The sequence below is a fragment of the Apteryx mantelli genome, chromosome Z, assembly GCF_036417845.1.
Source record: "Apteryx mantelli isolate bAptMan1 chromosome Z, bAptMan1.hap1, whole genome shotgun sequence".
Taxonomy (NCBI): Eukaryota; Metazoa; Chordata; class Aves; order Apterygiformes; family Apterygidae; genus Apteryx; species Apteryx mantelli.
The window spans coordinates 40511738-40537755 of record NC_090020.1 but is presented as its reverse complement, the minus strand read 5'-3'; the positions used below and the strand labels follow the sequence as shown (position 1 = coordinate 40537755).

At 41.0% G+C, this 26018-nt stretch overlaps 1 protein-coding gene across 10 annotated transcripts in view; it reads left to right on the top strand.

Moving 5' to 3' along the window:
- PRDM6 (PR/SET domain 6) overlaps positions 1 to 26018 on the top strand; it is a 146649-nt gene that overhangs the window by 9525 nt on the left and 111106 nt on the right. For all 10 annotated transcript variants that reach the window (XR_010886834.1, XM_067315369.1, XM_067315371.1 and 7 more), the window contains one exon: positions 1114 to 1421. Coding sequence is in view for 9 of the 10 variants with exons in the window: in XM_067315369.1 (XP_067171470.1) it covers positions 1114 to 1421 (308 nt within the window). In the remaining variant the exon portion in view is untranslated. The remainder of the gene's footprint in view (positions 1 to 1113; positions 1422 to 26018) is intronic.

The window sequence follows — 26018 nt, the reverse complement described above, 5'->3', positions numbered from 1 at the left end:
AGTTATTGTTTTTCCTTTGTTTGTATTTCTGGAATAGATTTATATGAAAACCTTTATTGTGCTATAAAACGTGAAATGTGCAGAAGACAGTAACCTATTTCAATAGATTTATTGTTATATTAACTCAGTATACCTCCAGAGAACTGGTTTTCCTGAGCATGAAACATTTTCCTGGAAGTTGCACATTCATGTCATGTGCAATAGTGTGTAATGGAAACACTTTTCCAATATTTCCTTTGCTCATAAAAGAAAAATCACAGTTGGATCTTCCCAAAATAGAGAAGCATCATCCATTAATAACAGCAGTTAGGGAAATTAACATTTCTGCACACTGCTCTTTTTCATGGGAGCTGTTCACAAAACCAGACACGCTGGTTTTGTCCAGAGCCTAAGCCACATGTAACAGGCAAAGGGCATGTATTCCAGCTCAATAAAAAAAGAGTTTTCAAAGGCGCACTACAGATGTGGAGTGTTTGCCACATATTTTCAATTTCAAGATTAGATTAGGTTATGAGAAAGCAGGCACACCGAAAATGTTCCAATTTGTCATTCATGGGGTTCTTTCATTTATTTTATTTTCTAAATAGACATGCGTGCACACACATGTTAATGCATGAAGTAGAGTGGATGTTGGTTCAGAGTAAGGATCAAATTAAATCCCATTCCAGTTAAACCCTTGGGCTGAGCTGTGGTAAGCCAAATGAGGGAGACTTGTAAGAAATTATGAGTGTGATTTAAAATGCCTCATTGAAACACATTACAGAACCCTTCATCACAAGAGCGAGACGGTTTAAATAGGCTTTTTATTAGTCAAAAAATTAATCTTAAAAACTGTGTCACAATAAATGAGTTTTGGCAGGTCTGTGAACACACTGGGCTTGCAAAGTGTCTGCAGGGTTTCTGTGGAGCCTTTGGGATTCCTTACTAAGGGATTTGGTAGGGTTGGGAAAATTGGCCTAAGCAACATAGAAAAGGGCATGTTGTGTACGGATATAGGGCTGCCATTAAATGACGGGAAAAGCAGAGGAACCCATGAGATCTTGCCTGGGGTAGTGATCGTGGTGGTAGCTGGCAGCACCATGTTAATAGTGCTTTTTCGTCTTTGCCTTCCAGGATGTGACATGTGTGCTGACAACCGCAACGGCGAGTGCCCCATGCACGGGCCCCTCCACTCGCTGCGCCGTCTCGTGGGCACCAGCAGCGCTGCCACAGCAGGCCCTCCGCCTGAGATCCCCGAGTGGCTCCGCGACCTGCCCCGGGAAGTGTGTCTGTGCACTAGCACGGTGCCTGGCCTGGCCTATGGCATTTGTGCGGCGCAGCGGATCCAGCAGGGCACCTGGATAGGGCCTTTCCAGGGAGTCCTCCTCTTGCCGGAGAAGGTTCAAGCAGGAGCCATCAGGAACACTCAGCATCTCTGGGAAGTAGGTCATCACCTTTCCTTCCTTGTCATGTTTGATTATTTTGAAGTAGACATCAAGTGTAATTGTATGTAGGAATGACAGTTTGATCCCAGTGGAAGAATGATTTAAGTAAAAGCTCACCCTGCAGATTTTGAAGTGTAGTCAATAGCCAGTGCAAGCAAAAACCTTGCCCCACTAAGAGTACCCAGCGAACCAGTGGGCACCTCACAGCTGAACTTGGCTTGCCTAGGAAGAGCAGGTGATTGCAGATGCTCTGATAGGAAACGCAGAGGCATTTCCAGAGAAGGCTGTAGGTTGCAACAAAAAAATTCTTCATATTTGATCTGAACAGCAATAGCTCAGGGAGCTGTCAGGTCACAGTATGGGCTGTGTCATCTTAATTTGAGTAGAAGGCATGGGTTGAAATGGCAAATTGCATCCTGGGACTGTCGCTGTGGCCTACAGCCAGTCTGATAAAGATGCTGAAACAAGAGCAGGGCCTAGTCTCCAGGTCTGCCATTCCCACAGTGAAGGTGTTAGTGCTTGTTCACAGTTTAGTACGACTCTGGTCATGCACTAACTATTCATTCCCTAGTGGTGCCTTCAGTGCTGTTGTGTGGAAGCCACTCTTAGCTCTCCCTTTGAGATGGTCTTTTGTATTTGTCACCATCTTCGAGAGGACAATGCTGATGATTGATATGAAGGCACTCAGGGTGTGATAGTTTGGTTTATTTTGTGATGAACACCAGCTGCAGTTTCGCTGAGGAGATCGCAGACCCTCTGTTATATTCCTTTAGCCTTACGGGGACATACATGGCTATTGCTTGTCATAACAATTTACACTGGTCTCCAGTGAAGCACTGGAGTTCCGTGCTTACGTATAATTTGTACACAAATGCTAACAACAGGGTCTTGTGTTAGTTTAGAAAGAAAAGACAATATATGCTTATTTTGCACGTGCATGTGTTAAGGGAACAAGTGGCTCCGTACTTCTTATTTGCAGGAATGGGCTCCTGTCTACCTTGCCTTTCACCCTTCATTTCTTCTTTGCTCTGTGCTGGGAGGGGTCAGTTCTTGGTTCTGCAAGTGCTCTGTGGCTGCAGCGTCCGCTGACAGCAAGGGTGACTCCTCTGCAGAGCCGGCAGGACAATGCTTACAGCTCCACTCATTTAGACCAACTCGTAATCTTCAGAAAATAAGGGGGCATGCTTGCTGATTAGAAACCCGACCGAAAGCCCGTGAAGATGCCAAAAGCCTTCTCATTGTCTTCAGTGTGTATACATTAACAGTGAATGGATTTCTGCAAGATATTTGGGGTTATGGAGCCAAGATGTTGTGCATAGCAGTTGTTCACAGAAAACCTGTGAATATTTAGGTGATCCGTTCTGTGGTGCCGATGATAACTCTTTTCATCATTTTGTTCTCTTTTTGCGTAGTACCTGATACGGGTGCCCTGTTTCCATTGGCAGGAGCTCCTATGCATTTCCTAAATGCAAACAAATAAAAATAATACATCAAGGGCTTTGTTTTAAAATATTTACACAGATGAGTCATTGAGGCAAGAGAGGGAGTTTCACATAAAAGAGTAAAAGATCAGTCCCCAAAAACATGTACATGTACTCAGTAAAATATTGGATACCTTGAAGTCATTGGGGTTTTGTTGCTGCCTTCAGTGGGGTTGGAATTTCTCTTGTATAGCGTTTATTAATAAATTGGACTTAATTCTTTTTCTGCTGAAGCCCACTGATTATGAAGAGAGCATTTTGGGATATGTTATTAATCAAATATATTTATGAAACACTCTGTGATGATGTTGGAGGCTTTATTATCATTATGAGGAGGGGTTGTGTGGTTTAGACTATATTAATTAACAGAATATTAAATGATAAAATAAGCAAGACAGATCCTCAGCTTGCAGAAATCATTGAAATTTAGCTAAAGTCAATGGAATTAGAGTACTTTGCATTAGCCTTAAATACTTTATCAATTTTTAAAAAAGTTGATTCGTTGGATACGAATCTGTTTTATGCACATTAAATTGCAAATATTGATGCACATTTTTTTAGAAATAGGCAGGATTTTTTTAGCCTAATTTCAGTTTAGATTAAAAATTGTTTGAAAAGATCAGCTGAAAGATTGGTATTATTTATGTACCATGATAGACAACATAGAACGGGAAAGAGAAAAAGTACCCATCGCAAAAATGCCCAACAAGCTAGAGCTTAGCTGTGGAAAGGAGGAAGAGAAGGGTGGTGGTGGTGGTGGTGAGGGAAAGCGCTGAGAGCAAAGAAGCTAGACATGGTAAGGAAAAATAAGACACAGGGCTGGTGTATATGCCAAATTCAGGCCACCGATGTGTGTCAGCTGAGTTTTCGTGCGAGTTTGCTCTTTTGTTCTTAACACACAACACAGATTTCCTGTTGGCCAGGAACAATGTGTGTGTGTGTGTGTGTGTTTGTGCGTATTTTAAGTGAATCATCTTCAAAATAAGAATTATATTTATTATTTTGTAGAGGAGGTATTGCGGGTAGCTCACGGTCTCAGATTATTTCTGTTAATGCAAAAAATTGTTTGCAAGAATCACATACTCTAAGCTTTAGTTAAACATAAAGTTTTGGCCGTTTCTCATTTATTTTGACTTTCTATTTGGTGCATTTTATCTAGCAAAGCACTGAAGTTTAGTAAAGAACAAATACAGTCAAGAAAGTCATCAGAGTGTGTGCCTGGGTTTACAAAGCTGATTTAAGAAAATAAATAAAAGCAACAGAAAGTATATATTTTAATAGTTTGTATTCTTGTAGTCTATATGGTATCAGAGGGTGGATTATAACACTGTAAATATTAAAGGAATGTCTCATCGATGTCCCTTTATAAACCTGTGGCTCTGGTCAGTTCTTTTTCACCGATCTTTTCAAGACATCTGTAAACATAAAAATGTCCACAGACCGGTTATTCAGGGGTAAGTCCTGATGGATCTTATAGAGGAAACTTACCTTTCTTAGTGCCATAAATAGATTTCTAATATTTTTTCCCTCAGTAGTGCAAAGTTAGGTTGATAGATGTTTGTTTTCGGTGTGCCCCAGATAAATAGAAGTGCCATTGCAAAGACTTTTAAGCAGCGTTCCTGATCTGGCGGCTTTTTTTATTTGCTTTGTTGTGGGAAACATCAGCAGCCTTACACTTGATGTATAGCTCAACACCATGGAAATATGCCTCGGTCTGTCTGCACGAGCGCTCCCACCATGCACTCGGTGTTTGCTTTGTATGTAATCCATAGAGCCTGATGTGCAGCAACTCGGAGTAAATTACCCCCGTTCCATTACCTCACAACAGGCCGTGACACCTATGGGTGTTCATGGGGAATTAGAGCGTTCTCAAGCAATCAGCCAAGATCATTTTTTATAACTTACAGAGAGATCGGCCCTTCAGAAAGCCAAAAATATTAGTCATTTTTCGTTGTACTTCTTTTCCACTTTGGCCCACTTCTGCCCAATCCAGAGTTTGCTTGTATTTTATAAAAATACAATAAACTCTGATTTGTTTAAAACAAAAACAGGGGTGGGTGTAAAGTAAACACTCTCTTTGGTAATACAGGCATTTGTTCCAACAGGGCTTGATAATATTTCTGATTTTTTTTTTCATTTTGAAGTAATGAGAACAATCCTTTTCTAATGTTATTGCAAAGAAAACAGAGACTTTCTCAGCAATTAGGTCTTATTGATGAGAATGAGATAATTTTCCCTTAATGTGTTTTCTAATAAAGAAGTGAAAAGGCACGCTTGATTCCAACATATATGAAAACATTATCTCAATTATTAATGTGTCCTTATTCCCTGGAGATGAATTAATCTCGTTGCACATGGTTTCCCCTTTCTGTTTAACATCAAAATTTAATAAGAGTAGACTTAAGGAATGTATACGATATATGCTTAAAATTCTGTTAGAACAAAATTCAGAAGTTTAAAAGGCGTATACATTTTAGTAGTCAAAGGTTTTCAGGCTCTGAACTTTAAACCATGAATTCTGGAAACAGCTAAACGGTAATGGTCTTTTTCCCTGCAAATGCAGCTTAGATGAAGGCGGTTTTACTGACAGACATAGCAAAGGGTGGAATCTTAGAGTTGCCTTTTTTCATTCTCCTGGTAAAGAGTTTGCTGTCTTTCAGGGGTTTTGCCAGATATCAGTTTGTTTTTTCTTGGAACAGCCCAAGAATATCAAATCTATAATTTCACTTTGTTTTAACTTGATTTAATTTAAAATTCTGGTTTTGTGAAAGAATCGATTTTTCGTATGTTAGGTTTTTTTAAGGGATGAGTAAAATATCCATATAGCAGGGCGTTCATTAATAATTGCGGAATGCTAGAGACAGTCCTGATTTTCCTCTGAAGCAGACAGAATTAACTGGTAATAACCAGTAAATAACTGGTGTGCCTGTCTTTTTAATGACGTGCCTTCACTGGCCGGTTTGTGCTCCAAAGGAAGCCAAAGGCGATGTTGCACTGGCCTTCAGGCGGACCGAGGACAGGCACGCTGCCGGGCTGTGCGCTGGCCTGGCACCGGGCAATAGGTGCCACACGCGTCTGTACCTGTTAATCTGCAGATCCAGTCCTTTCAGATGAGCAGCTCGCTCGCGGTTTGCACTAAATTCGCTGTTACAGCAAGGCACTAGAGGACTGAATTATTTGCATGCCATAGTTCTAGTAAGGTGAAAATTATGTTTCTCAGCAATCCATCATCTGGTCTTCTAGACTGCTTGTCAGCTCTGTTTCAAGTGTGTCATGTTCATGAAACTCAAATAATTTTAGCTTGAAAATAAACCTTAGTCATCTTGCTATTGTAGCTCAAATTATGCAGAGTAACAGCTGGTGCCATTCTGTTGTTGTTTTGTTTTGCCTTTTCGGAGGATTTTGTGTGTGTATGAGCCCTGCTTTTATTTTCTATTAAAAGAGCACAAAGATTTTTACTTTTACATGGATTTTGAATTCGGGGACTGCCTGCAGGAAATAAGGCGAACACTGTGCTCAGCAGCTCGCTGAGCTGCAAGTTCACCACGATCACATTCAGCGCCACAGCTTCTTTAATTTACGCACCTTAGAAGAAAACTGCGCTAAGCTGCTATAAAGCAGCTTGCTCCCATTAGTATTTCTGGATCACTTAGTATCACATTTTTCCAGATAACTTTTGTAAGTTATAGATTCCCTACTGAGGAACATCTAAACTTACCTTGATCACAAATATAAAAGCTAGTTTATATCTGATAATTCTTCTCCTTAGAGCAGCTAAATTAAAACTTGATGTTTCTTTTAGAAACCCTATGTGTCTGATACGACTTTTTCATGCCTCTCTCTTTAGTATATTTGTTCCATGTACACAAGGTGTCTACTGTATTCCTGAGCAGATACAAGCCTGAGAACACATGTGACAAGAATAATTCAGCATGGCGACTAATGCTTCTCTTATTTAAATGAAGGGAAGTTTGAAATAAATTCTGGTGGGGAGTTGCATAGCGCCCCAGCTTCTCAACACTATTACTGAAAACAACAGTTCTGTGTATTGCGCAGAGCATACACAAGGACACCCAGAATTCTCCCATTTTTCTTTTTTTTCCCCCAAATTCCCAGATCTTGCAGTGGCTGCCTGTTTTTCCATGACATATAATCTCACTTTGGAGATTCTATTATGTAATGCACAAAAGTGTTGAAATGAAACAAGTAAATACCAAAGCTCATTCCTGCCCTTATTTGACTCACTGCCTTTCCATGTTGTTCAAAAGTGACTGTACTCCAGTCACCAAAATTCTGGAAGCATTTGAGTGTTTCTTTTTTTTTATTTTTATTTGAATTTGTTAGTAAAGGCAGTTTTCACTATTGGATAAAATCTAGTTTGTAAGGCTTGAAATTACGCTTAATTTATGATACTATTAACAATGAATTATTTCTATTGACTTTTGATTAAATGTGGGTGAATAAAGGCAGTATTTTAATCACATATATGGATATCCAAAATATATTGCATACCTGATGCCAATAATATTTTTGTGATAGATACAATAAACCAAAACTGCAGCACACCCTTTTCAGGGTGGAAAAGATGTTCAGTATTTCGCAAAATTGTCTCAATCACTTCTTTATACCTTTTTTTTTCCCCCCAGATTTCATGTCGTCAAACATGTAGCGACTGCAAAATGCAGCCTTTTAAATAATGTAAAAGCCGGCAAATTCAGCCTAGCATATACTTTCCGTCTCCGCGTTTGGCACCTTTTCCAGATAAGTTGCAGAATTCCATTATCCAAATTGTTACACGTGTGACAGAGGTTGACCTTTAGTCATGTCAATCCTTTTTGTGTAGGCCTCAGGCTCCAGCCTAATGGCTCAAAGCCTGATTTACTCACTGTAATAAGGGCAGGAGGTCGAGCAGTTGTCAGCTCGCCTGCTCGTACTCGTCTCTGAGCCTGCTTGAAGGCTGCTAACACAAAGCTTTTCAAAGTGAATTTACAACCACCACCACTGACAGAGGCCAATCAGTACACCATAAATGTCAGGTTAGTGAGATTGAGCAGTAAGTAAAGTACTGGCAGCCCACTATTGGCTGAAATCAATTGCTTAAGGTTTAACTGAGAATAGCAATCTATGTATAAGTCCATCTGGGGAGCCAGCGTAAGGACGGCGAGCGAGCTGGCGTGCAGCTTAGGTAGAATTACCTGCTGGTTATGGCCGTGCCACCAAGCCCGCCGCTCGCTCTGCTGCTCTGTTAATGGTGCCTGTGCGTACGTGATTCGTGACCAAAAAGTTGTGCGTCGGACCTGCCTCTTAGTTAAAGAAATAAGGTGGTTTGTTTCTGTATGGGAAAAATAAGAAGAAAGGTAAAACAGCGAGCTATCATACTTGGACGAAGAGGGTTAGGAATATCTTAAGTATATTGGTTTACTAATGCTCAATGATTTTTAGTCTTCAGTTGCAGAGAAGGCTCTTGCATAAGGAAACTGTGGCTTTTCGCTGTTGTTTTGTAACTGGAAACTATCACGGGATTCACTAATGAGTGATTATGTACCCGATGGTCTGAATATCCATGAGATGTAGTTACCCGCAAGACTGAATGTTTTTATCATTTTGTGTAGTGACAGCTTGGACAACAATTCATTTGGCTTTGAAAGCATCAGCATTAAAATGTAAGAATCCATTAAAATGCTGTATGCCAGGATTTATAAATTAGGCAATTTCCTTGATTATTGCAATCATTTACAAAATTGATTGTGCCGGTGTGGTATAGGCAGATTTCAGCAATGCTCATTGGCAAGAGGCACATCCTCTAATATCTATACTCATTGTTCACCAAAAGAAAAGCCACTCTCCAATGAGGTTATTCTCCATCTCAAGGTCAATTATGCATTGAAATAAGTCTACTAATGTAAAAGATCACACATCTTCAAAGGAGAACTACGTCAGCTATTTATGGACCGCAATGATAACTGGAAAGCTTTTTTTTTCTTTTGTTTGTAATTTGTTTGCTGATGGCCAAGGCATTCATTTGAGTCTGCAGTGCATATTCCCTTCGTGATCCATTATTGAAAGGTAAATAATTTTGGCAAATTGCAGCTGTAAATATTTATTTGATTGAAGATATAAAAGTCAATAATGTGTTTTATTTGTCGCATCTTAAAGGTCTAATTAACCAATAGATGTAGTGTATAGTAACTTGATTTGAGTCAATTCTTTCTGGAAGACATAATAAAGACATTATGTCACAAAGCAAATACACCCTAGAAGTTTTCCTATACCCAAACAAATATAATAAATCCACAAAGTGCTAGCCATCAACCACAAAACCACAGTGCTTCCTACTCATGTGAAAATTAGAAGTATGCATGGCGAAAACCTCTACAGGCTCTTGGCTTAAAACGCGGGTTGTTATTGAAGAGTCTTTTAGCAAACTGTAGAGGAGGTTCAGTCATGGCTGGCAACCAGCTGATTTGTGAAGCCTCGTGCAGATCGTGCGCTTCCAGGACTGATATCCTGCAGCTGTTATTTGGTCCTTGCTCAGACAAGATTCCCGCTGATGTCGCTGGGAACTTTAATGAAGTCTTCAGGCATGAGTGAATAACGCAGCATCACTTTAATCGCAATCCTTAAATCATTTTTTTCCAAGGTAGGTTGACCTTTCTTTCGGAAGTACAGAGCCACCTGCGTGTTGGGTGCCTCTGTACATACAACAGCAGTAAGGCACAGTCGGCTTGAAGATAACCCTTGCATGGAGGTGTTAATTTGACCTAATGCTAATATTTTGCTTTGAAAAAAGAAAGGATCGTATTACCAGTGCATTGTGTATAATTGGATAAATAGTAGCATCAAAGAAATATGTGTTTCATCTTTGGTGTCTTGTAAAAAATCTGTTGCTCATAAATTTATTGTTTGTACTACAGTGCATATTTGTTGCATGGATTTAGCAAGACGTGCATAAACAATTCCATATTTTAACAGTAACTCAACCTGGTACTTTTTGTGGAGAGACCTACTGGTGTAAAAGCAAGCTAATTTAGTGACCTCAGGGCATTTCCAGAGATGTTTTGCTTTCAGTTATATGGAACTACAAAGTAGGGAAAAGTTGCTTTGTCATGAATCCTACCCAAACAGAGGCAACCTGAAGGCTCTGTTCTTTACATCATTCACCTGTTACAGAGCCCTGACTTTGGAAATAGTAGAATGTTTAGTATTTATTTCAATCTTAAACTAAAAAAAACAAAATCCCACATTATGTGAAGTGTCATTCATAACGTACATGAAGTAAGCAAACCTAGAGTTCAAGATTTTTATCCAGGCTAATGTTCCAGTAGAGTAAAGATCAGTGTTTTTAAAAAGGGCGTTTATGTTTTGTTTCTACTTTTTGCCTGATGTCACATCAGCATTCACGATGGAAAGCACAGTATTAGTTTTTATCATTTTGTCAAAAGAACATTTATAGCAGTGCAGATTGGCAGATATTATTTCTTAGGCCACCATTTTACAAAGAAAGCTTGACACAGGAGTCAAATTCAAAAAAAAATGCGGAGGTTTTTGTAAGTTGGCTTGACTTGTGTCCCCAGTTCTGTTGCTCCAGTAGAAGCATGGGATGACAGGGATGTACAGTTACTTGCTGATAAATGAGAAGGGCTCAAGTATAATTTTTATTTGCATGGTCAGCTGCTAATAAAGCACATCTTCATTTCCAATGGGAAGTGTGCCATTTTGCTGAATTACTGATATTTGCCTGGGCATGTGTTAATTTATTTTATTGTGTCCGGCAAGATTTCAGTGCCAGTTAAGGAAGCAAAGTGACAACATTTATTCACCTCTAGTGTGGAAAACAACAGAAAATGGCCACTACATATTGCAGATAAATTTCTGGATAAAATTAATGTTACTGTGAGCAGTGATGAGTGATGACTTAACACTGTCTGTGGGGATAATCGGTTAAATTTAAGTTAGGCGGCTGTTTTTAGCAGGCTTAAGTCTGGGTTCTTAAATGTGTTGCTTTGAGGTGATCATAGGCTCTTGCCAGGCTGTTTGTGACTGCTCTCCTATTTTAGCACAGTTTTGGAGAAAATACTGAATTGGCATTAAAAAACAAGCAGCCTTTTGTCGTGGGTAGATCATGATCTCTAGCTGAGGCTAATGGGCCTTTCTTATGCTCTTACCAGCACTTCTGTCCAGTGAATGCTGCATGTGATGATATAGGAAGGTGTCACTATCCGTTGCGTACAGCTTTAGGTGGTCTAATAGACAACATCTGTTGCTGTAAGGCTTGGCTCTATAATACCTGCGTGGTTTCTGTGTTGTGTTTTTAGAAATAGCCCATGACAAATGTAATAGCAGGTAAAAGAAGTTGGAGCATCAGCCTCAGAGGGAGCATGATGTGTTATGACACAGCGAGCAGTGCCGCTCTGCCGAGGCTCTTTCAGCTCAGCTGTTGGACAAGGGAAATCCTGCTGAATGAAACGGCTTCTTCCCACTCAACCACACATCTTGGAAGCATATAAATTAGACAGGGCCGGCTATTACCGAGCGATGCGGCACCGCTGCTGGAATAGCGCTGCTGCCTTAAGGCAGGCAGATTGTAGTTATCTATGGGATTTGGGATACTGCTTGGTTCTTTTGAATAGCATGCTGCAGGGAGATTTTTCTAATTGGCCATATTTTAGCTTGGATCCAGCTCTCTGCACACTGTGATGAAATCCTTAATGAATATAGTGACAGGACTAAACACACAAACTTTTTTTTTTTTCTGAAGTACTAAGTACTTGCAGTTAATTTGATTTGAACTATGTTGCCTCCATATAAATGACTCATATATTTATTATATGTTCTATAAAATGGGGAATGAGAACTAATGTCATAAACATGCTTTTAATCCTATCCTCATAGTTTAATCCTAATCCTCATAAGAGGAATGATTGTTTATATCTTGACCACATCTTGTGTCCATGTACTGAAAAGCAGGTTCAGAATTAGTAGATGACAGTGAAATAACCTCACAAGCATTTGTCAGTGTGGCTGATGGCATCAGCACTCAAGTGGGCTGGCTTCTGAAGTGAAGTGCGAGCTAGTCCAAAATGGAAGTACTGCTTTCTGGTTTTGCTTTATCCTGGCAAGGAGTGAAAAGGCAAAAAATGGAGTTCTCTTTCAGAGCAAACATTCTGGAAAGGATCTGACACTCAATGTCAAAATAAAACACTTCATTTTCTTTAATTTCATTCTAATCCAGGACATAGGAAATTTGGAGCAGGAAAAACAGTTGGTTAAGTGCCTCTAGATAGCATGCATTCAGGAAACTCAGGCACTAACACTTAATCAAAAGAAATGTGTTTCTTTTTAACTAATGCAAAATATCATCAAAATACTTACTCAAAACTGGTAAGTTCCTGCAAAAATGTTTGGTTTTGAACAAAATGTGCTTTTCAAGGAAAAAAGGGGAGGTTACAGAATAGTTTTTGACTGGTTCTAACAAAATTGCAAAAAAGAGTTGCAGAGACTTACAAATTCCACTTATTGCTACTGTCACTTTTGGGGGCAGTTGGCAAAGTGTACTGAACCAAGACCTTGGCTGTACTTTCAGCAGTGTTTTCATTTCCAGTTTTCCTTTGGACTGTCACCTGTTCTTCATCTCCCTCTTTTTAGTCCCCGTCCTGCGAACTGCTGAGTACCATGCTCTGGCATTTTGCCAGAGGGAGGCACTTACTGATAAACCTGAGGTCCTGTTTCTGGGTTGGGAGCACAACTTTGCGCCTGACTCAACTTCTTCCTTTGGTCATGGTCCAACACAGTAGTTTAGTCTTCTAAATTTTTCAACACCTTTAAAAGTTAGGTAAGGGGTTCAGGAAGCTCAGCATTCAGTGCAATTTTATTGCAAAGATAATCAAAAGGAAGGTGGCCATTGAGTCACCTTGGACTCCACACTAATCACCAAGGAAAAACTTTTGGAAAAAATGAACGCCATATTGATGTTTTAAATCTTTGCATTGATGTTGCTTCGTCTCAATTTCACTCTCGCTTCTTTTCTGATCAAACCAGGATCACGTTCAGGTTTCCACATGCAGTATAACAGACGGAAGAGGAGGTAGTGTTTTAGGAAGATTAATTTGTTCGCATGTTTGTGCCAAATGGTGCCTGTTGCATCCCAAGCCTAGGGATTTGGACTGTTTCTGCCACTGAGCGATCTCCAGCAGAAGCCCTGCGGCCTGGGCTCCGGGGTGTCTCCAGCCCACCGTGTGCTGGAGCGTGCATTAGAGCAGGCTACACACGCGAGCCTGAGTGGGCTCAGACAGTAACTCTGGCTGAGCAGCTATGTGACCTTGGGGTCTGCCATTTGCAACAAAAGATGGCTGCAGGTCAGGCTGAGGTCTGCAGCCTCCTTTCCTCAAAAGACTACATTCATCTGTCTCTTTTCTTAACCTTAGAGGGTTTTGTTTACTTAATAAAATGTTAATCTTTATGCCCTAAATTACCCTGAAGTGACATGTCCTAGAGGCAATAGCGTCCCAGGAGTTTTACCTCTTTGTGTGAAGCAGATTTTTCCTTATTTCTGGAAAGCTGTTTTGTGTATAATTTCATTGTTTGCTACCAAGTCAAATCAAATTACATCTTTTTAAGGGTATAGCAACGGTCATGTTGGATCTCTTTAAGGGCTTTGTAGGGTCTTTATCTGCTTAAGCCTTCATTCTGAGTTTATATTTCTTCCACATTATTACTTATCATTTCATCTCTTCTGAAATCTCATGGGTCCATATGCTGTACATTATGCTGTTCATCCCCACTCTGTGGCCTGCATGTCATAGTGGCTGTATTTATGATCAGAAATAGCCAGCAATACCTCTTGGGAGTCTGTCAGTCCCAATTTGAAATGACAAGGGTTGCCACTAAAGAAGATGCCGCCTTCTCCTCTCTGAAGTTGAGCAGTACACAGCTTCCATACTGCACCCAGCTACTGATCGGTAGGTAATTCAGGAAAGCTGCTCCTCTCTCTGCTGCATTTGACTTTCAAGTTATCTGTTTTAAGGGATGTAAAACATCAAGGTTTTGAACCCACTGCTATACCCCCGAAGCAAATGGCTGGCTCTAGTGGTAGTTAAGTCAGGACAATTCCATGTCTTGGCAATAATTTACGATCAGAGCAAACCTAGTGAAGTTACAGACCACCATGGTGTTGATTTAATTTTATTCTTAGTGTCTTACATTAAAAATGCTTTTTGTGATTCCTGAAAAGATGTGCATTTGTCTCAGTGACTTGTACTGGCACTTCCTGTCTACACAGAAGGTGACAATTTATTTGGAGGGTTCACAGTAAGTTTGCTGTTGAGAGCATCCATTTCTAGTTCTAGCTCTGCCATCCCACATCAACTGGGAGGGGAAAAAGAGTGTTTCTTTTTCACAGATGAAGCTGGACTGATTGTATTTTAACACTTTGATAGTTATTTGATGACTTTATTTAAATGATACGATGGTAAGTTGTTGCAACTCAATATTGATTTGTTTGGTAAATCTCTACAAGAAGTGATGCTGAGTTATTTCTGTGTAAGAAATACTTTGTAATCAAGCATCCAGAGATCAGACTGCCACAGATTGAAGTCTGACCAAATTTCTACCTCCTTCAAACTCTTTGAGGGACTCACTATAAAAATCAGAGAGCTAGATAATTATCTTTCACTTTTCCTCAGCAAATTCGTGTATCTATGGAGGCAGAAAAAGTGGATCTTTAGATCACAGGGAAAACTGGGGCAACAAACATGCTAACACAGTCTGTTTTGAAGAAGATGATGGGGAATAGGATAGCAAGGCAATGTAATGCCAGTGAGTGGGGAGAAAGGCACAGGCACAGGCACAGGCAAAAAGTTAAGAAATGATGGCGTTCAAAGTCTATCATTTTCTCTCTGTGTTCTCATGATTTCCTGCACTGGATTTTTCCTAATCTCTGTTGACTCGTTTAATTATTTTATCTAGTTTTTCTAGTTTATCTAGGTTTCAAGAGTTGCAGGTACTACAAAAGGTAGCTTTGTGAATGTTCTCGAACGTGCAAAGCTTCCCTTAGCTATCTTTAAGGGTGTCTTTAGTGTTGCACTTGGAAATATGATATCACACCAAGAATGGACCATGGACCACAGGCAGGCACAAATGGGCACAAGCTTGCTCTACCTCTGGCCCGAGCTGACCAGACACAAGCTTGCTGTGACCTGGAAGCCCCATGGGAGTGTGTCTGCTAGCACAGTGCCGTGCCCAAGGAAGCTGGACTGTGCGCAGGCAGCTTTTATTATGATTGGAGTGAGCTTGGATCTCTTTGTGCCTTCTGACATAGCTATGTCCTGTGCTTGCTAGGGAAACGTTTCATGATTAGTTAACCAATGCCTTACAGATTTTTGTGGAAAGTTAAGATAGGTTTTCACTTACTTGAGCTGCAGGAGATTTATCCTAACAGTAATACTGACAGGGCTTGTAAATTGTTCCACGTCAACCACGGGCAAATGACGCAATTGCAAATACTAGAGCAGGTCTTATGTTGCGTGCTTTTATAAGAGGGCAGTTTTGCACATACATGCAAGCCAAGTCACTACTGAAATTTGCTAACGCTACTCAACAAATCATACTGCTGAAAGTTGGATAGTTTCACATTATTGGTTTGAAAAGTGCTAGTAACTACACTATTTAAAAAAAAATCAATCGCTGTGCCTAGCTACAGTCAATTGTGTAAGAATATTCTTCTCTGGTGTGCATGATGGTTATAAATAGTACAAATGGAGGCCTGGGTGCTATAAGCTCATATGCCACAATGCCTCTGCGTGGTTCTGAGCTCTCATTTACTCCCTTCAACTTCATTGGGAGCTGGTGGCATGGAGCAGCTTACAGAAAGGCTGGAATGGCTTCCAAGACCAGGACACGGAGCCTCGTCCCGATTTCAGGTTCCAGGCTTGTATTGCAGGCTGTCTAGAAACAGCAGAGACAGTTTAGGTGAGCATTAGTTTCTGAAATTGTTTGGTGTTGTGAACCACAGAACATGATATCAGAACCCAGTCTGGAAAAAAATCTTTTACTTATGTGCCCACACATTTTTCCTAGTGATTTTTACCATTTCTTAGGCCTTTTCACGCTGAAGCAACACATGTGTTTTTGTGGTGACTAGACTTGCTAATGAATACAAAAACTCCAGCATTACTCCCAGTTCTAGCAAAGCAAAAATGGTAGGAGTTTCAAAGTGGGAAAATATTTTGAAATCCTCCATCAGTGTGTGAAGCTTTCCGTCCTGGAGGAGCCTGGTGACAAGGCACTGGGGGACAAGCCGAAAGACCTGGGTTCCATTCTTGGCTTTGCTCGTGTGTATGGGAGCTGACATTCGACTTCCCCAATGGGCATTATGGCATTTACCCTTAGCAAGTGAAACAGGCTTATGGTAGCTACAGCTATAAATTGTACAAAATGAATAGTATCATTTGGCTGAAATATTTCTGAAGAATTACATCATGTCTGGAGTCCACAACCAGAGAACTATGGGAAAATGGAACAGAGTTCAAGGCAGCTATGGAGGTGATCAAGTTCTGGAAAAAAGCCTTTCAATGGAAGGTTTAGTGGAGCTTCATGTATTGTGTTCATCAAAGAAGTTGGGTGTTGATTTGACTTTTTTGTATAGATGCTTACAAACGGAAAAAAAGCTGGCAGAAGGGCTTTTCCATTCAGTGGATGAGACTGGTATAGACAAAATACAGTGGCTAGAAGCTGAAGTTAGACAAAATGCATCTTGAAAGAAAAAGGTAATTATATTTTGCAGTAGTTAAACATAAGAATATCTTAGCAAAAGAGGAAGTTACCTTACTTTGACTCTTTAAAGGGACGTTAGATATTTTCTTTAAAGTTGTGTTGCTTCAGGTGGGATGATCTTAGCCCTTGCCTTCACAGTCCATGAGCCTCTGAAGCCTTTGCCTTAGCTCCTGGGCTGTGCACAAGGAGAGCAAGATTGCCTGCATCTCCCTTGTAGCATTTTGCATGAGGAGCATAATCAGATCTCATAGTGCAGGTCTTCAGTGGATCACTTGTTGGGAATTTCTTTCCTCAGTTACCTCGGTATTTGCTGCTTTCCTTTTGCTTTTCACGTGGGGCCACAGTGTTTGGGGCCAGGGACAGCAGTTTGAGGTTTTACAGGAAATCCTGTCTCTCACCACATGACTCGTTCGCTTGTACCCTAGGCAGACTGCCATTGACCCTGCTGGTCTGTGGGGCTCTCTGCAGTGTAAGATGTGGCTGTCCTGGCACCTCTGGCCATTTCTTGCCTTAGCAATCCCCTGCCATTATGGGGCATCAGGTATTTGTGGCATGCTGGTCCTCTCCTTTTTCTGTGCCTTTTCCTGGATGAAATGTAAAGGCCTGTGAAGTCTATGCTAGGCTACATGATCGAACAGTCCCTCCCGGCTTTAAAATCTACAAAGCTCTGAAGTCAGCTACGCAAAGTTACTGGGGCTGTGTAAACCTTATCAAAACTAAGTTCTGCTCAGTCTCCCAAGGAAGAGTTTCTGTGCTTATAAATTCCTCTCCGCCTCCTTTCCTGACAGAGTGCAGCACATCAGAGGAATCAGCTGATAAAGATGGGGAGCGAGGAGAGGGATTATTATAAAAGCCAGCCATGTGGCTTCTACCCGGAAGTCTGCATATTTCCCTAATACATGATGTGGCATATACAGGCTGCAGCTTAACCCAGAGCTCCAGCGAAATAATCATATGGAAAAAAGAGCGACGGTAGCTCTTAATTTTCTTACAATGATCCCATTGCAACAACACTGTGAATGAACACGCAGCCATCCTCCGCAACCCCCACAGCTGTCACTTTGGCAAACCTTCTGATAAATTGGATCTTGATATTTACAGAATCTATTAAAATACAGCCCATCATGTGTTTGTTTATATGTTGACAAGATGATGTACACCCTGCAGGTCAAGGGTGATGTGAACTGTTTTGGTGTTCTTGTCAAAGCAGCTAAAAAAAGAGCATTTAAATAATTTCTGTGGAATAATTGTCCGCGAGTGTAACAGCAACTTACAGAATTCTTACTTTGAAAAAAATCTCTACTGATCTGACACAAAAATCTGAGCTTGTTATCAATCAAAAAGACTTTCCTACTTCTTCTCTAATATGTTAGAAAATTGGCAGCTTAGATAGAAAAACAAATAGCAAAATTAAACAGAAAGGAATTGATTTAACTACTTGGGTGGTTTATCCAATACCATAACAAATTTTTCATTCTGGCTTGTCATTTATTAATTATATTTTTTCTCAAATGAGGCTATGCAGCACATAAAAAGTCTTGAACTATTTAGCTATAAATATTCTAAGTCAGAATCAGCTTTATGAGGGTATCAGATGTATTTCTTTGAACATCATTCATATGTATTTGATTTTTCTGTTTAAAATAGGAAGAAAAAATAGTGTTGGGAGTTAAATCATATTGGCCTACTTCTGCTTACAGATATGCCTTGTAAATCCAACAGTGGCTGTATCAAGGGTGTTACCTGTGAAAAATTGGACCCCAAACCTATAGATTCCAGAGCACTCTCCCAACTTTATTGTATTGTAATTGGCTTGTAGTATCATTAAGTGGGCTGAGAGCTAAGGAGACTTACTGTAGAAGAATCTTCTTTCCATTTCACATTTTTATTACATGTTTTTTCAATACCTTGAAGTCAAGTGCCTGTGAAATAAATGAGACCTATTCCTGTCCCATCATAAAGCTAAAACACGATCATGTCAGTGTGATAAAAGAAATAATGGAATAGAGCGGATAAGGAAGACGAGTTTCATGGGAACAAATAATGCACAGTTTACTTGGTTGCATCATGTGCATGTTATCAAATTATTGAGGTATCCAAATACTTCACTCTATGCTCACCACCATTATGTTTTAAAAAGGAACGCGTTTATTTGGGGCACGGAGTGGAGCTAGGATGAAAGGCCTGAGAGAGCAGAAGAATGTGTGGAAACCGAGAAAGAAAGGGCAGGTAAAGTCAGGGAAAGGAAGAGCTGGAGCTAAGCCGCGCGTGAAAGCAGGGATCAGGAATGCTGCAGGCGAGGACCGTGGCGGGTTATGTAAAGCCAATGACCGCTGGATGTGAGATGCCCTGGGATGCTGCGCTGACAAAGTGGCAGCGTGGGCCCTGGTGTCCCTGCGAGAAGAGGGGCTTGTGAGCAGCTCGTGTTGGCTTTGGCGCTCGTCTTGCAGAAGGCAGCAGGTTGTGCTGATTTGGTCCAGTGAGAGCTCGTGCCTCGGCTCTGGTGCCCCCGGGAAAGCTGCCCCTTGGACCAGCTGTAGGGAAAGGAGAGCAGACTGTTCTTTTATTCATATTGCAGAAAGGAAGTTCAGGACTTTTCTGAGCTGGAATACTGCTAGCTTTTTTTCTTTTCTATTGTTACACTTTTCCACGCCTGTTTTGGCAAGGAAAAGTGCTAATTACTCTGTTTCTAAATGAAAGCCAAGAGCCTCCTTCACATACCAGGGAACTTCCCTCTTCGCTCCTTCAACTTGCCTTAACCTTGCTCCAGAAGCATTGCTTCCAACATTTTGCTTCTTGTTTGTTGTTTTAGGCTTTTCTGTCCCAAGTGAACCAGTTAGAACCAGTTGCGTTATTAGCTGTGGTCTACAGACAGTTAGTTGCCTTGTAGGAGCGACTGAGTAGTAGGAGCTGAGCTGATACCACCAAAAGCAAAGGCATAGTCATCAGATGCTAATGCCGTTTGGGTCACGCTGGATGCATCCACATTTGCAATGAGGTGTTGGCCTGGGGATACAGGACTTGTTTTGGACTGAGCTATTGCATCTACGTGGCCCTATGAAGCTGAGCACTCAATGTCATCAGCCTGGCTACATCGCTGCTGTCTGCCTGGGGCGATGCATCGCGCTGCCCCGCACAACGTGGCAGGCTGTGAGGTCCTGCTCCTGAAGCCGCCGGCTCAGGGATTGGGGTGAATCCAATGGGTTTGTGCCAAAATGTGTCCCAATTTGCCCGTTGGGCTGAGCTCTATTAGATCTCTGGTCTCTAATTAGATGCCTCAGATCATTCAGGTGCATGGTATGCATGAACCTCAGATAAAACCTGAAATTAGATGACATTCTTCTGTTTTTTAAACTTTATTTCAAATGTTAAGCTCACAGCAGAATCAGATAGAGTCATGATCAAGCCAATGACAAACGCTGCGCTTAGTTTTCTGGAAGCTTATGTAAAGTTTTGATGTGTAAAGTGTAAAGCCCTTAAGTTGTGCAGTGTAAAGTGAAGGAAGAGGATGAACATGATTTGTAACTGAAAGGATATGCAAAAAAATTTTTATTTTATTTTATTTTATTTTATTTTATTTTATTTTATTTTTAAACAGCTAATAAGGTCGCAGTGCAGGTTATACCCCAGTAAACTGAAAAAATGTATTACAGGCAAGTATCACCCTTGCATTACATTATCCAGATTTTCTAAGTTTGTCGGACTGAATGCTCTTTGGACAATGTTTCTGGCAGTTTAATTAATTATAATGAAAATATGACAAAATGCGCATGCCTTTGACTGTATGCTTTGGCAAGTATTACACTTTACAAAGAACTTTATAACTCTGAAAAGCAAAAAAATCCAATATATTAGTAAAGCTTTTTGATTTTTATTAATGGTCTTTGTTATGTGCTTCCTTATGTGGGAACAGACTTGCAGACAAGAAGAGTGAAAACAAGCAAGAACAACAGAAGAGTCTCTTTCGGTGCTGGGCTCCCGGGCTCCCATGAGTACTGAGACCAGATTAGCTCCCATTCAGTGAGCGTGTTTAGAAAGAAGGAGGTACGGTACGGAATATAGTCGCTGGTTATAGGTACATATTCCTCCTCGGTGTTAGCAATCGGATGTTAAAAACCAGAAGAAAACCATCAAGTTGCCTGCTCCCAACTGCAGCCGCTTCTGCCAGCGGTGGCGAGGCTGTTGTCCGCAGCTCCCTGGTGGTCTGCAGGACCTTGCAAAGCGGATTACGTGGGGGCTGAGTTCAAAGGGGGCTCCCTAGGTGGTATGTTCAGGAGCTGTATTTCAGCACTGGCGTGACAGATGCTTCCCCTGACGCAAGGCAGGGCCTGCCCCACGCCAGGCGTTGGTATCCGCACAGATTTCCGCGGGTGTGCGGCTCGGGATGGTTGCGCGCTCATCAGGCACTGGCCTGTTGGAGCCCGTCCTGTGTATTTGTGTACACCGGCACTTGATTTGCTTGTGCAATCGTGTCGTAACTGGAAGCAAGTATCAATATGCAGTATGGGCACAGCTCACTTCCACAGTGTCAACACTGGCCTTCCTCGCAGTTCATTGCACTGTCTGGGTAGTCAGATTATGGCAAGAGTCACTAGATGACACTGTTACATAGTTTCACACGTTCTTTTCTCTTAGGGTCTGTGCTGAGGCTTTGAAGGTATGCAGTGCTGTCTTCTGTGAGTCGGCTCCTGCTAGTTTATACTGTTGCAAGCACCAGGCAGATTTTCTCTCTGATTAGATCTTTCTGACTCAACTGTGCCAGAGGGCAGAGCTGGTCCTTAGCGCTGGACAAGACTGAAGCCCAAAGACCCAAATTCGACAGCACTGATTTCCCCTCTAATAGGAAAGAAACCTGCAGAGATGCTTTTGGGACCCTTTGGACTTTTTGGAGAGTTGAAGAGACATCCGAGTGCATCGCATGGCCGGCAACAGGGCTGTGGTGGCACAGAGGCGGCTGGGTCACCTGCTTGGGTGCCCTTGGAGAGAGTGGGGCAGCACAGGGAGCCACGACTGCTGCTGCCGGCGTGCCTGGAGGGCACCTGTGCGCCCTGTCCCGCCTTGCGGTGCCGCGGAGCAACGGGCTCTGTGGAGTCACCATCATCTTTCATGTGGAAACTATGCTTTCCCTTGGCCCATAGCTCCAGGGCAGGGAAAAATGTCTCTGGCCTGAAGTAAAGCCTCGTTTCTCCTCCATCTGATAAGGCTGCAACAGTTAGGCTCGCCAGGCTCTATTATTTTATTCTGTCGTTTGTAATGTCAAGATTTTACAGCAATGCAAGCACTGGTATGCAGTTATTGTCAGGCTCCAGACACACTCATATTCTTGTCACTCATGTATTATCTCAAGGCTTTCGAAGAATGACTTGAGGCATCCCAGCCAGTCAAGTCTTGAAATTAAAGCTGAGTGGAAGTGGCACGCTTTTAGGTTTTTATTCTTTTAAGTATGTGTCTGAGAAGCTTTCCCAACACAGTAGTTTTGTGAGCAATATGATGAAAAGTGTTTCTTTTTGCTTTTGAGTTACCCTGCTGGAATCATTTATTGGCTAGGAAAGGTCATTTTAGGGAAGCAGCTTTCAGCAGTGTTACAACCACAGCTCTCCTAAAAGCTGCTGTTGCTGCTGTGCGCTGTACAGAGAATAAAAAAAAGTGAGAAGGATATTTTGGAAAGAAAGCTGATATTAAAAATAAAATAAAAAAGGGAACAGTGTTCCTTACATCATTTTTCCTGATTAGTTAACAGCATGCTTACGTAGTCCGCTTATAATGGAGGCTACTGAGAATTTTTAAGTCTGACATGATGCTATATATTTATTTATTTAAAGAGGTTATTTTTGTTTTGCCAGTCCAAAAACCCACTACCATAATCACAACCTAATTTTAAGATGATTAAAGTTATTTCTACCCATCTTGTTCTTCAAAAACCTGGGTGAATGCAACCAGCAACGGAAAAGTGGCTGACTTTTTTGAGACCTAGTCTCAATGGACTCCAAGGTGTGGCAGCTTAGGTCCTGTTTGCACTCTTTCAGTCACTAATATTCAGCATCTGTAAGTATCTAGTCAAAGTCAGTTAACCTTGCTTATGAGTTGCCCTCTGGAGGTGCCTGTTTCTCTCCGTTGCCTCTAAGGGGAGATTGGGCAACAGGGTTAGGTTTTATACTTAGCTCCAGGGGCTTAATGTTATGTGAGAAGAATCCTACCCTTAAGTCACTAACATGCTACATTTTGAATTGCATGTGAATAAAAGATGTGATCAACAGTGGCCCAATATTTATTATCACTTTGCCCTGTTTAACATCACCATCAGGGCTATGTTACATTTGCAGCCGAAGATGTGTCTACGTCTCTGGGCAGATACAAACCAACCAGCCTTAATTGAAGTACCTATTTCAGCTGTTATAACTAAGGTGTTTTCAGCAATACTGAGCTTATCATGGGAGGCAAAACTCACCTCAAAAGCTTGGTAAATAGTCTTAAGTGCGTCCCACGCTGCTGCGGTCGCTCCGCTATCGCTGCTAATTTACACTCACAGAACAAGCTTGTCTGCATCAGTCCCAGGCACTTTGACTGCAGTGCAGACATGCTCTGAGTCAGTGGGATTTTATATCTGTGGTTATACTTGATGTGTACGAAAGCAGAATTAGGCCGATCTCCTTTCCCATGCAATGCATCTCATATATCTACTAAAGTAAAGGCTGCCTAATTTAAGCAGTCTCTGTTTTGCAAATACAGAGCCACCGATATTTTTCTTGCAAAACATTTGTTCCCAGTTGTAGCCATCAGAAGGTCAGAAGAAGTTCAAAATGACATGATAGAGTTTATCTATTTGTTTGGAAGAATGATCTGGCCATTGCCATAGCAAGCTATATTAAATTCTTTTGGTTGTATGATATAGGATTTTTATATTAATACCATATTTTAAATGTATTTATAAAGAGTTGAGCTTTGACTGTTATAACTCAGATCTGTGCAGTTGTATAAGTGAGACATTTCCAAATTTACAGTTAAAATTATTTTGTCAGGGACCAAATATGGATGCATTTTAAAAGAAAAACTTTGGATAATTGCATCATGATGGATCTTTCGAGTCCTGTTCGTTTCTACTCTCAAAGATATTAAATCAATACAACTCTCAGGATTGACTGTATGTAATAAGTGAATGATGTATGTGATGAGGTTTGGATTTTTTTCTCGTTTATATGCACCTTATATGAATATGTGCCATTAAAGTTGACAGAGCATTTAGACAGAGTTGCAGTGTTAATGGCATGGTTTACCTTAGGTGTAAAATGGGAATTACAATATGCAGCCTTTATAATATTACAGGTGAAAAGTGCTACGGTCATTTGTTATAAGGAGGAGAGGTTTTCCTACCCTTTCTCTCCCCTCACCACAATTCCTGAAAAAACGGCCAGCTCTCTGCTTGCTGTGTGGTTATTCTTGTGCCGACTTTTAGAGGACCGGCACCCTAACAGACAGACAGGAGCATACGCCCTGTCTGCACTGGTGAGAATACTGCCTTCTGATACTCTTTGTAGTCCTGGCCTGGAATTTTGCGTATTAAGAGTTGCTCACGTCACTGTGATTTGGGGTCTGACTCAGACCTATTGACAACATTAAATACTTTATTAGAAGCCAAGGTGGTTTTTTTTTTTTAAGACCGCCTGTTGATTTTAAACATTTATAGTGAATTCACATTTTAGATTGAGAAAAAAAGTCACAAAAATAGCATTTTAAATTTGGGGATTATGAAATGTAGCTATAATTTAACTGCATTTTTTAAATTGTCCTGGTTTGTAAATCAGTACAAACTTGTACTGATTTGCCTGTAATGATTAGAACTGATTTAATTGATTTCAGTACAGTTCTATAAAGACTGTAATCCTGCTTTCCTTTTCACTGAGTTTGATGTAGTGGGTATTTCAGGTGAAGTTGAATCTTCTGAAATGTGGAAAAAGCAGCAAAAAGCAAATGACAACAGGAAACGTCATTTTCTTCTTTCAGGACTGCCAGACATTCTGTATAATACAGGATATCCTGTATATATAGTCAAGTCAAATATGAAAAGCATAGAGGGCACGCTCTGTTATGTATTGTCATGGCAACTGATGCTTTTCCAAACACCAGGCAGCTTAAACTTCCAGAGATTTAGGAAAGCAGCAACTGCATCTGGGCCTATTGATCCAGCACGTGAGGTTTGTTGAGCTGGCGCAAAATGTACTCTGTGATTTTTCTCTCCAGTGCTTCCGATTTCAGTGTTTCAAATTGGGCGACCTGACCTTCTTGTCACTTCAGTTTCCATGGTGTGACTTCTAAAAGTAGTTGTGTGCTTTGGGGATGCTGTGGAGAAGAGCACCGTAGATGCAGGTGGGTATCAGTGGCGATCAGCAAATGTGACTGACCCGTCTGTATCTGCCCATTGAGCAGAAGTTACTTGTTTTTGGTGAGCCTCTGTTGTCATTATCATGCCTCTTCTCTGCTAATCCGTTACAAGGCCAGATGTCCTAGGACACCATTCCTCCTGCTTTCAGGTGAGAGACTCTATGGTACATTTTCGCTCTTCCTTGTACTGAACTTCCAATGCCATCAGTCGCAGTGCTGAGTACGTAATAAGTGAAAAATATTTGGATATCGGTGTTATATGCTGGAGTAGTTACAGACGGGGAGAAAGCTGAGATTCTTACAGCAGTGAAAGTTTGTGGACCAAGGGCACAAATCCCTGGAAAAAACAGGCTTCATTAGTTCTGCTCCCTGAAAAACTAGCTTTTAAATTACGGAATGCTTCTGAATGTACCTCATTATTAAGCTTCTGGTAAGCGTCTTTTCCTCTAAGTCAGTTTGTTTATTCATCCTTGATTCCAAGGGTTTGCTCAATTTTCTAGTAAGTATAATATATTTCCTATCCAGATGCCACATGGGATTACTAGACAATTTACTTATCTGGACAAAATAAATGTCTTTCCTTTGAAGCCTGGAGTAACTCACATCCTTCTCTGCTCTCCGCTGGAGAGTGAAAAGTCTTTGAGGAAAAAGAAGAAAAATCTGCCATGGTGAAACACTCTTGTATTCTGTTGGATGATCCTTAGTATTTTTGACAGGATGAGTCAGCAGAGGCTAAAATCATAGTGCATTAACCTCTCCTGTCTCACTCTTCCCATACTCCCAGTTTCTTGGAGGGTTTTTAGGCACATTTGCACAGGCTAGGATGACAGTCCTGGGACTGCAGCAGCTGTTGTAGGCTGTCTCAGCACAGTGTCTTATCTAAAGTTGGCCGTGACTCTGTAATATCAGTGACTCCCTAATGCTAAAGTACTTTTTTGTCATCTCCTCTCACCTTTTACTTTGA